The sequence below is a fragment of the Danio rerio genome, chromosome 20 (genome assembly GCF_052040795.2).
Source record: "Danio rerio strain M-AB ecotype USA chromosome 20, GRCz13ab, whole genome shotgun sequence".
In the NCBI taxonomy this organism is placed as follows: domain Eukaryota; kingdom Metazoa; phylum Chordata; class Actinopteri; order Cypriniformes; family Danionidae; genus Danio; species Danio rerio.
In genome coordinates, this window is record NC_141040.1 from 24,068,489 (window position 1) to 24,080,900 (window position 12,412).

General features: G+C 38.0%; 1 protein-coding gene across 7 annotated transcripts in view; it reads right to left on the bottom strand.

Moving 5' to 3' along the window:
* Positions 1-830: 830 nt before the first annotated feature.
* prkchb (protein kinase C, eta, b) overlaps positions 831-12,412 on the bottom strand; it is a 220,532-nt gene continuing 208,950 nt past the window's right edge. For 6 of the 7 annotated variants that reach the window (XM_087297007.1, XM_087297004.1, XM_087297006.1 and 3 more), the window contains 4 exons: positions 12,109-12,247; positions 11,842-12,030; positions 5,994-6,140; positions 831-2,185 (listed from right to left, as the gene is read on the bottom strand). In XM_087297007.1, the coding sequence (XP_087153133.1) occupies positions 2,039-2,185; positions 5,994-6,140; positions 11,842-12,030; positions 12,109-12,247 (622 nt within the window). In that variant the 3' untranslated portion in view covers positions 831-2,038. The remainder of the gene's footprint in view (positions 2,186-5,993; positions 6,141-11,841; positions 12,031-12,108; positions 12,248-12,412) is intronic. The other variant, NM_001044806.1, reaches the window with a different exon arrangement.

Sequence of the window (12,412 nt, forward strand, 5' to 3'; positions counted from 1 at the left end):
TCCACAGTCTCAATCCAATAGAACACCTATGGGATGTGGTGGAACTGGAGATTCACATCATGGATGTGTAGCTGACAAATCTGCAGGAACTGCGTGATGCTATTATGTCAATATGGACCTAATTCTCTGCTGAATATTTCCAGTACCTTGTTAAATCTCTGCCACAAAGGATTATGTCAGTAATGAAGACACGGGGCCGTGGGACCCGACCACATTTCTTGTGGCGCGGGAAAAAATTTCCGAATAAAGTGCAGAGCGGTTGGTAACTGGTCTAATTTGAACGGGAGAGGGCAGTCTAAAAATATCACCCCTGACTCCAGAGCGAGCGAGCACGCGTATGTATTTGTGTGAATGAGAAAGCGTGATGCTGTGTGTCGCTTGTTTGTTGCTGCCTATGTGTGTGAATGAGAGAGAGAGCTTGGTGCTGTCTATGTTTGTGTATGTGTGTGAATGAGCGAGAGCGTGATGCTGTGTGTCTATGTGTGTGTGTTTATACAGACAGCTTGTTAAAGGCTGTCTGAATGCTGAATATAAACAGGAGCGGTCAGGTTCGGACTAAAACCTGACAGGAGCAGGATTAAAAATTTTGTCCCGCACAGATCTCTATTCCGACCCAATATTAGTAAGGTGTACCTAATAAAGTGGCCGGTGAGTGTATAACATGTGTTATATGTTATTTATAAAGTAATATATATATATTGATTGGTTACATGCTTACACATTAGTGGAAGTTTCTTCCATGCATTACACTAAGCATTATGGGGTGTAGGAAAACAGTGAATACATCATAAGACTGGAGAATAAATACTTCAAATATTAAACAAAAAAGCTAAATGTATCAACTTATTTATTCATTTTTTTAAAGACGACCTGTACATAACTTTTAAATCCTCTCATTCATTTCCAACATAAGCTCCTCATCATATCTTGGGTTCTGGAAAATGGAACTTATAAGAAAAATACAATTCTTGATAGAAAAATGAACAGACTAAGTGCAAATATGTTGGCCATTACTTCATTAACTATCTTTGCTATTGTCTGCCAGACTATGATGCCAAAACTAACAAATAAAATGTGTCACCGAGTTACCAGCTACAACTGGTTTGAGTGAACTGCGTAAAAACCCTTATTGGGTAACATTCAAACAATTGGGTACTTGAACCGTAAACAATCCCTTCAAGCTACATCTCAGATGCACAGCTCAATTAAAAAACAAAAACAAAGGGATGTCAAGAACGAGGCCTTCGGCTCAGTTGTATAACCTACAATCACTAAATGAAATGGAAGTGACGCGGTGTTTTAGAAAAGACCTTAATTTAAATATTTTATGTTCATTATAGAGTTGTACCCTCATTAACAGTGTGCAGCACTGGTAAACACTGCTTTATCAGGGCATCAAATAGACTGTGAGAGAACAACAAATCAATCGAGGCTCATACATTATTCATGGAGGATTTGCACGAGCATAGAGAAATGTGACATGACCGTAGCACTGTGTCCTTCGGGGTGTAAAGGATATGTTGTATATGTTTGTTTTTCTCATGAAAGTTTCATTTACGCCACAGCTTGTCTGATTCATTATTCAATGAACTGGACAGGTGATATGGTTGTCACATGCTGTATAGCTAATCCAAAATGGCCTGTTTTTATGTAAAAGTTCATTACTTAAACATAGCCTATTGTATGTTATTTGTTGTAAATTTGTTCCTATTCTTACTATAAAGCTGAATGGCGAAACACTTTCCTTCATATTATCATGCTAACAACAGATACTAGTACAAAAAACAATGCAAGTTTGACTGTGTAGATAGAAAAAAAGCACTTGTTGATTATAGAAGGCATCATATTCTTTCAGTCACTGTGACAAACAATCCTGTGGTCTGTACGATCATTTGGTCTTTTAAACAGGTTGGAACATGTTCATATTTTTAAGACTTAGCAACAAGTCTGTCAACAAAGTATCTTACAACAAGCTTCCTTGTTGGAGGTCATTGGGATAGTAATTTATGAAGGAACAATAAATAATCTATGGCTGATGTCAGTTGTGCCTCAGTTCTGGAGCTATGTAGCTAAAGTCTTTAAAACCGTCCTGATGGAACGGGAAAAGGCTTTCCTCTATGGGTGTGAGACAGGGGTCCTCTTGGGTGAAGTCAGGGTCAAAGTTGTTCACATCCTCGATGGAATTCTGCAAAACAAAAGCAAAATGTTGTTATTTTTGACCACCAATATTTCACATTTGTTCAGTGAAGCCCCCTGAAACCAAAGCTGCATTTAGCTACACAACAACAATAAAGCAAACAATAATAAATAAAGCTGCTTTTCTTAGATTTTTATTTTTGTTTCTTGCCCAAGCATCTCAAAAAACTCTTAAACCAAGAAGCATTTTCTAGACAAGCAAAATTTATTGGGCTCTATTTTAACGGTCTAGGCGCAAAATCTAAAGGGTATGGCGCAAAAGCATTAAGAGTCTTTTCCACTTTTGCTATTTTAAGGACGGAAAAATAGGTTCTGTGCCGCGATGCATGGTCTAACAGGGTTGTGCTAATTCTCTTAATGAGTTATAGGTGTGTTTGACCATAAACTCCATTAAACCAAACAGAATCTTATTTCACATTCCCTTTAAGACTCAGTTGAGTCGCGTCATGGTGCATGTTTCGAGAACCAGCGATCGTTCTCCGGAGATCGCTGGTTTTTCACTATACTTGGACTAAACTACTGCATATCCCAGGACTACATTTTCATACATGCACTTCTTCCAGACACGCACGCCTGTTCATTCATCTATCCTGATTACAATCACCAGCTGAACCTTGTCACAGACTCATATCACACCATTCATAAGCCACTCATGAACTCATCCAGTTTGCAGAGTCTTGTTTGCTACATATAGTGACATTACAACACGTTTCTCCCTGTCTTGTTTATCCGTGTTTAGACCCTAGCCTTGCATTCCTTGTTATCCTGTTTAGCCGCCTGCCTTTAAACCTATTGCCTGTTATATTGACGACAATTCTAGATTTGCCTGTATATACCCGTTTGCACCTGTATGACCACTGCTTGCCTGACGCTGAATAAATCTGCATATTGGATCTTACCTCAAGCTGTATCTGTCACTCCCTCCCCGGTCGTTACAGTGCATTTGCTATTTACATGACGGACTTTGTAAGTGGAAATGCTTTACTGGTGAGAAAACAGTTAAACAGACTATTTACAGCGTAAGGATAAAGAACGAGCCTCCTCTGTTCCGCCTCTTTATTTTCTCTTTCTCTTTACTTTTACTTTACTTTTTTACTTACGTGGATAAGGTTAATAGGCACTCTACAATAAGTGTTGTACGCACTCTACAGAAGACATCAATTAGCCTACATATTTAATTTAGTTTGTTAAGCACAAAGATTAGTTTCAAAACAATTTCTAAATTCAGTTCTTAGTTCCAGCGAATTAATAAATGATCAATAATAATAAAGTGTGGTCAAAAAACTGAGTTACATCCAAACACATGTGCTATTCTTATGCCCCATTTGGTGTTGCATATGTCTCCAAAACCTGACAAATCAGACAAATCTAAACTTGCAATGCAAAAATTGATGCAAATGATCAATAATACTGCTAATAATAATAACATTATACAAATGCTATTTTTTATGAAGAAACTGATAAAGCCCCCTGGACATGAAGAAGCCATGGAGGCAGTGGTTTTAATATTTATGTAGAAAAAAATCATATATGTAACACTTGAACCTTTATTTTTTTCATATGTGAAAATATTTGTGTATTGCTGTACATCTTTTGTGTATTAAGCACTGTGTAAGCCTTTGGACCTTCATAGGCGCATAACTAACACGCTCTGAGCTGGACTTTAGACCTGCTTTTAGTTGGTCAATGGCACAGTCTATTTCAATTCTTCAAAATACCAACTAGCCAACAATGCGCCTTAACATGCCTCTATTTTAGACCGGAACACTCATTAGTCCTCAAAGTGGCCCAAATAAATTTGCTATTTAAACAACATGCCGCAAAATTTTTTAAATTAGGGTTGCGATGGTTTGAAAATAGCAACAAATCGCACTAAACACGTCTTGCACCATGGTGTGAGGTAGGATCCATTGTGTCTTGTTTTAAAGGGTCACGAAACACCAAAACACATTTTTTGAGCTGTTGACAGTCGTATATGTGTCCCACACTGCTAAAAACACTATTAGGACACATATATTTCACTAAAAAGTGTAAATTGGTTGTTTTTGCGTTATTTCAAGCAAATTTGTACTTCCTGTTTGAAACGAATTTTTGAAGCTGCGTCACGGCCATGACATAATAGCGTGTATTCCAGCGTGCAGACTGGGCGTCTGTGCCAGAGTGTGTCTTATTACGTCTTACAGTGTGATGCATTAATGCATGAGTAAGGCTTGGGTCAAACCAATCAGCGCGCTCTATTGCGCAACTTCATTAATATTCATTATTGTCACCGTGTTTACACCACAAAGACGCCACGTTGTGTTGGCAAAACAAGCGTGAAGTGTTGCTTTTATAGTTTGCTGCTGTTAAGTTTCGTTTTCATTTTCTCTCTGTGAGAGCTTATCTGGATCACGTGTGGATTAACAGTGTACGCGACGCGCGACAACAATAACTTACGTGTCTAAGGAGGATTATTGTTTACCTGAGAGCTGTTCTCATTTGCAAACGCTGAAATCTGGATTTGCTTGTAGTCTTCTCTTCATAAAGACGCGGCTCTAGTTGCTGGTGATTGTTCTGTCTCTACAGATTTGGTAAGTGAGCGACCAGTGCTCTTTGTTTATTCAGTTTGTTCGTATCGAATTAAGTTAACTATTGTACTGAGTGCAGAAATGTTAGCACCGCATTTTGTGACCGGAATAACACACGCGGCTTTCTGACGCTACCTGCCGTGTGCATCTAAGTTTCCGGGAAATGCAGAGTTTTTTTTCTCTCATTCGCAGTGCGGTATCAAACATTGCATGAAAAATACACGCTTGCAGCAGTTCCTCGAATCAAATATCTCGTTTGTCGCGAGGGGCATGAATGAATTCCCTGAATGAAAGAGCCAAACTGCAGTTAAAGTCCAACATTTAATAATTTGGCAAATAATTCAACTACAGATGTCCATGTAGGTTAAACACCATCACTTTCTCCTGTCTGTGTGGGTGTGTATTTTGACTCTGAAACTCGCGCGTGCACAAATAGACACTCCCACACCATCCCACTTTAGTTCCTCCGACACTCCCCCCTAAACAGAGCTGGACACGCCCACTTTTCTGACTTTTTCCAAAGTAGAGGTGTGAAAACACCCTGCTGAAACGAGGGGGTTTCATGGAATGAAAATGAAGTGAGCTTTCCTTAAATCAAGCATCTGCTAAAGGTCTAAGTAAATTAATCTTGTTGTTTCTGTTGACATAAGATTATTTTGCGTAACCAATTTGCAGATTATTTGGCTTGTTTTAAGGAAAAGCTCACTTCTCAAAACAAGACAGTGTTTTGCTTGTTTTTAGATTTAAGATTTTTTTTTTTTTTGATGTTTTGACCAGAAACAAAACAAAATATTTTTATGCAGTAAAATCCTAAACTATTTTTCCCCCTTGTGTTTCAAAAAGGTCTTATGCTTACACAACAACGATTTCAATATATGTTCACACATCTGCAAAATTAGTACAATTTTTTAAATGTATGCCATGCCAGTATTTAGTGCCGTCGGCTTGTTAGTAAAGAAAAGAAAGAAAGAAAGAAAGAAAGAAAGAAAGAAAGAAAAAAAAAGAAAGAAAGAAAAAAGAAAGAAAGAAAGAAAAAGAAAGAAAGAAAAAATATAAAGGATGAAAGAAAAAGAAAGAAAGAAAGAAAGAAAAATAAAAGAAAAAAAGAATGAAAGAAAGAAAGAAATGAAGAAAAATAATATAGAAAAGAAAGTATGTAATGACAGACAGATAGATAGACGGACAGACAGACAGACAGACAGACAGACAGACAGACAGAGTTATGCTTACTATTCGAGGTGTGAAAGGTGGTGTGATCTCTCGTCTGTACAGTTTCTCCCAGTCCAGGCCTGTAAAGAAGGCGTGTGCAGTAATGGCCTCTTCTCCTCCATCATTGTCTATGCAGCCCAACCGACAGGCTGGGTCTCTGGTGAGCAACTAAGTGGAGAACAGAATTCTTCATTAACCTTTTAATCACAGTGCTGGAGAAATGCACATGAGCTGCCTTTTCAAATAAATGCAGTTTGGTTTGTTAATGTGTTGTCTTAGGAATGAACATGGCTGTGTTTTAGCGGATATTATTATTAGACAATATTACAAGATTATTGAAGCTGTTTCTGAAAGTAAATCAAGTTTCAAGGATCAAATGCACAATAAATGTTATCTTCTACCAAAAGAAAGAACCGATTCTGAACTGCCAGAAAAGATTCAATTATTTTAGTTTAACTTCCTCTACAAGTATACTGTATGTAGGGTTGTACAACATGATCTCATGGCAACTCGTAACTTTTTAATTTAGTTGCTAATTCCTTTGAATTCATACAATCTCATTCATAAAATTTAGTACGCTTAGTATTTGCTTATTTAACTGTTTTTTCTGGAAGCTGGGGTGCTGGAAAAAAAACATAAAATAACAACTATTAAACTACAGAAATATACTGTAAAATAATAAAAGATTTTAAATTTAAGGAAATTTCTGAATTTTAATGTCCGTTATTTTACGGTAAATTTCTGTAAATGTACAATAACAGATTTTTTTTCAGTATACGAATTAGCCACTAAACTGACAAAATGTAAAATAGTTGCATTTCCTTGTGAGATTAGGCTGGTTTGTAACATATTTGCATAACGCAAGCTGTTGGTCTTCGCTTCGCTGTTTGACTCGGGGGCTTGAGCTGCTTTTCCACTATATTTGGCTCAATTTGGTTTGGTTTTGCTCTACTCAGATTGCATTTCCACTGCTGTTTAGTGTTGCCAAAAGTGGGTGGGATTCTTGCTATAGTTGTGCTGCCTCTACTGCCGTGACATCATTCTAAACGTGATAAACAAACATGATACTACAGATGGAATGGCGTACTTATATTTATATAGAGCAGGATGCCACATGCCACAAATGCCACAAATCAAATGACGCTGGAAGTGATGATTGTCAGCAGTGCAGCAGTGTGTATTACATCACAACTGGTTCTCACTTGGAAACTCACCCGAGGTGGTACTAAAAAAAAATTACCAAGTACTAGATATAGAATGTAGTGGAAACAGCCCCTAAAGGGAACTGTATTGAACTGAATCATGCCATATCGTGCAGTGTAAAAAGCAACTGTGAGTTTTAGTTTTCAGCATATGGAGAAAATAATTTGTCAACCGAGATGTGTATATTCCATACAAAATATAGGGCTTATGGGTCAGATCTTGTCAAGTGACTCGTGGTGCGCTCGCGGTATTCATTCAACTGGGTGCGTCTGGAAGACACAAGCACACGCGAAACCCACACACCTCCATTGGAAATAACACTGTGGCGGACTCTAGGAAAGACGCAATATGTGTCATTTCCGATCTCCAGCAGTTGATTTTCTTTCATCTGATTTTTTTAAAAATGGGTTGCGGACCCATTCCTTGGCAGTTTGTGGGTCCTTCACTGGGTCTTTTCCCCCTTATCAAAGAAATTTTGATAAGAAAAAAGAAGAAAAAGACGTCAGTTTCTTACTCATTCTGCTGCTTGTGGGTTGAATATGGGCGCTCAAGAGAGCTAGATGTAAGCGAGAGAACACAGCCATTTTTCAAAATAAAAGATTTTTCAAAATAAAAGATTTTTCAGTCTCAGAGAATGAATAAAACTAAAATAATCAATGATTTCTTGTGCAGCACGGTACCAACTGATCCACGCACCGCTACCAATCCACAGTTTGGTGGTTGAGGACCATTGCTTTAAAGCAGCAAAATAAGAGTGGCTTAATTGCCAATACTATAGAGCCACTTTAAGCTGGAAGTCAGATACCTGTGCCTTTTAACCAGGCAACAATGGTCTTTGTCATCCTATTCTGCAAAGTTTACTATCTATAATGCTGCACAAACCAGACCTGAGCCCTTGAAAAGGAGACAGTGATATTAGGGACATTACACCACTAATGCGCAAAGACCTCTATTTAGTCACATGATGTTAATCCATTTACCATGACACAGCTCTTTAACCCTTCATGGGGGACAATAGAGCTTATGTAATGACACACAAAGGGCAGAGAGAGTCTGTGATAGTGGTCTTGGGTCTTTAGCGGGATGAAACAGCAGAAGTGGAGGGTCTGCCAACAGGCTGTGCTCTCTGCGGCAAATTAGCCTCATGTTTACTGGTGCTTACAGCTTGCCAAGACCCTCAGAGCAGCCTCTCGATAGCATTAGCCAAGAAACGTGCTGTCTCAGATTTCCTAAATGAAGCTTTGAGGTAATTCTGGAGAAAATAGAAATTAGACTTTGCACAAACTCCTGTTCTGGCTCGAGAGTTGATGCTCTGTTTTTATGTAAATGTTTGGCAATAAATGATGGCAAAGAAGAAGAAACAGTGGGGTCAATCCTAAGACGTCACTGCCAGGAAAGTCACTGATTTCCCAACATAGCTGCTTGAGATGTGAGTTGAGACACAGGGTTGTGTCCTTAGCATAAAAGGAAATTGGTTTAGGGAAAGTCAAACACACATACTTTTGCAAAACAATGGATTTCATTCAATAGATGCCTGTGAGTATGTTTACATGTGAAGTTTTAGTCAAGCTACAGAGTCTTTCTTTGTGGAGTCGAGTTAATTACATAAAATAGACTTGGACATAATAGTTTCACACAGACAAGAAGATGAATCACATTTTTTTATCTGCGGAGAAAGAAAAATCCCAGTATTACTCTCTCCTTAATAATAACGATGCTGCATTTCATTTATTGGCACCTTTCAGAACATCCAAATCAACATTCACAATATACAAAAAGGGCTATTAAATATGTTATGACTAAAGACACTTTCTAAATGTCAACAGGCAATCTCTGTTGTGAATATTAACAGCAAGGGAGTCCCATAGGTGGCAGGCAGCATAACTAAAACATCTGGCACCCATGAAAGTAGGTCAAATCACAAGAGAAATTAAAGATCAACATCCGAGAGCACATGAAAGGGGTGTAAACATGACAAATTTGTTTGAGGTAGTGGGGTGTAAGATCATAAAGTACCTTGAAAGTGAGTAACAAAATCTTGAATTCAATTTGATGCTTTACTTTACTGTAAGCCTGCTGAAGATCTGAGATATGTGCTCGAGGAAAGGTGGACTAGAAAGAACATGAGCTGCAGAATTCTGGACCAACTGGGAGAGCTATTCGATTTTTTTTATTTATTTAGACAGTACTAATCTAGTCCCCTTAAGGTCTCAGTGTTGTTACCATTCAGCTGTAGGATGATAGCTGACAGCCAACCTTTCGTTTCAACTAAACAACAGGTCAAAGATGGTGGAGGAAACAATTCAGTTTGGCAGACAGGTAATGTTTGGGTGTCATCTAAATAACAATGGAAATGATAACCACACTTTCTTAAAATGTAACCAAGAGAAAACAAATATTGAACAGAAATGGGTCGGAAACAGAACCCTTGGGGACACCAGTAGTCACTGTAGATGTTCATGATCTTGAAAATTTTATGTAGCTGCTGCCTTCTGGCATCTCTGGTCTTGATTATATCGGAAAACACAGATGCAAGCAGCAATTAAGGGGTCAAGCAGTCCAGAGGGTGAATGGGCAAAGCAGTCCAGAGAAAGAATCTGTAATCAGTAGTCTTGACAAGAATCTTAGTTGAACTTGGTGAAAACCAATGGTCTAGGACAGGGGTGCCCAAATGTTTTGCTTTGAAGGGCCAAAAACCTAATTTGATTGTGGGCTGTGGGCAATATACCAAACTGCACTGTTAATAATGCAAGGTTTCCACACAATTCATTCTGGTTGTCCCAACACAAATCAATAAGGTTAACACATTTAAGTGGATTAAACATAAAACAATTAAGTTTTCCCCAAAAAATCCCAAGAATTGTGTTGTTCAAGCTTATTTTACATAAGTAGGTTGAAAGCAAAAAAATAAATAAATAAAAATAATTAAGTGAGATTTATTTATTACATTAACGTTTACATGGGTAATTTCTTTATTCATTTTATATTATTAATAAAAAATAGACTTGGTCATATTAAATAAGGCAGTCCATTCCGCCTAGGTGACCTCTGATTAATAAAGCTGAACAGAAAATGAATAAATGAATAATAAATATTTGCAATGGAATTTTTTTTTTACATTTTAAAATTCCTTATTTTATTCCACAATTCCATAGCTCAACTATAAAACAAACTATCATAAAAACTAACGGGCAATATTAAAGGTTGCCAAGGGCCAACTTTGGCCTTTGGGCCCTAGTCTAGACATTTCTGGTCTAGGAGGAGTTTGGAAAAATAGGTTTTCAACCTAAGTCAAAATAGCGTACGGGATGTTTAGTCAATTTAGACATGACTTGTGTCAATAACCTCTGCATGATTTATGAATTTATCAAGACTGGTCTCATGACAATAGGCAAAATTAGTCTAAAGTTATTAGGGAAGTATTGGTTAATAGACTAAATTTTATGATAACTTTTGTCACAAAACAATTTGAGCACTTCCAAAGCTTGGTCCCACACATGACACATACAGAGCTTTGTAACAATATGTTAATGTTTTATAAAATAGAGCGCTTGTTGCAAATTTGAAAAAGGCCAAAGGTGAAATGACTGACCTGGGAAAATTGGATATCATTTGACTGAACATGTTCATCCAAAGAGACCAGCTTTTGATTTTTACACAACTTGTTCTGAATGTAAGAGCAAACTCTTGCTATCTTCGAACCACTAAGTAGCAGCGTGGCAAAATTGGGCCTGTAACCTCAGATCGTGGTTATCATATAACACACACTAAAACTGCGGTCACCCGAGAGTTTGAGCATGCGAAATTCTGTAGTACGGCGCAGCGAAAAGGGCCGGGATTAAACAAAATGATTAGACACTAAAAAAAGCAAGCGATTGCTCCATATTTACATTTCGGTACAGAGAGGTCATGTTTTGATCTTTGATTGTCTCACACAATCAAGTGATGCGATTGTGCAGGTCAGAGTTCACCAAGCTTAAACTTTGAAAAGCAGCGCACTGTAAACTTGACGCATGAAGTAACGTTTCCAGTCTAATGCATTCGCGTGCATATGAATGGATGTCCATAGGGAGAAAAGTGCAGTGTGACCGCAGCTTAAGTTTGGTGTCGAAATCTTAAAGTGTATATATATATCTTTATGTCTGTTCCCACAACCTCATCATCAATTTTTTTTTGCGCATCATTCTTAAACGGCTTGACTAATCAACTTTTTTTGTAAAGTTTTTGATCAGCATCTGGTGAGAATCTGACTTTTTACAAACAATAAAACATAGCTGAATTTATTTCCGTGTTCATTTGACTCAGCATGATTCAAGGATTCAGAGGAAAAACTATCTCTATGTGAGCCTTAAAAAAATGCTTAAATATGAGTGCAGCTATGAACAAATGGTGGCACTAGAGAGTTTGACTTAGAGGCTGAAAGATTATTGTGGTTAATGTAGAGCCTGTCCTCTATCAGTGAGCCAAATTTCATATCTTTTCTGCATACAGTTCTATGTGCTGCCATAGATGTCCACAGTGGAAGAAGGAGAACCGGAACAGTTTTAATAGGGGCCTACTGTTTACAAGACATTTTATAAAGACAAACAGATTTGTCCAACTGTCTTCTAAAGCACATTTAACCACTCAGATGCAATCAGATGTTTTGGCAAGGATCTATACTCACTCCTTTAAGGATGTCCTCGGCCTCATAGCTGAGCCAGGATGAATAAATGATTTCGTCTTTGAGGATGCACTCAAACAGCTCGTCTTCAGTCTCTGCTTCAAATGGAGCATGACCAGACAGCATCTCATAAAGTAGCACTCCAAGAGCCCACCAGTCCACCGATACGCCATACAGCTCCTCCTGGAGGATCTGAAAGAGACGCACAGAATAAAACATCGACAGGCAAACAACACGCACAAACACACATACACTTTTAGTGATGCTCACCTCAGGTGCAATGTAATCTGGAGTGCCACAAAAGGTACTTGTTAGTTTGCCATTGAAGATTTCCTCTTTGCACATGCCGAAATCTGCCAGTTTGCAGTGGCCATCCCTGTCTAGGAGAATATTGTCCAGTTTCAGGTCTCTTTGATAGAAAACACAAAACAGTTTTCACTATTATTGCCATGGCATGTTGCATTTCAATTATAAATTCAACAGATTTTTTACACCAATATTTATTTATTGTCCTTCAGCTTAGTAACTTATTTATCAGGGGTCACAGTGCAATGAACCACCAGCCCTTCCGGCT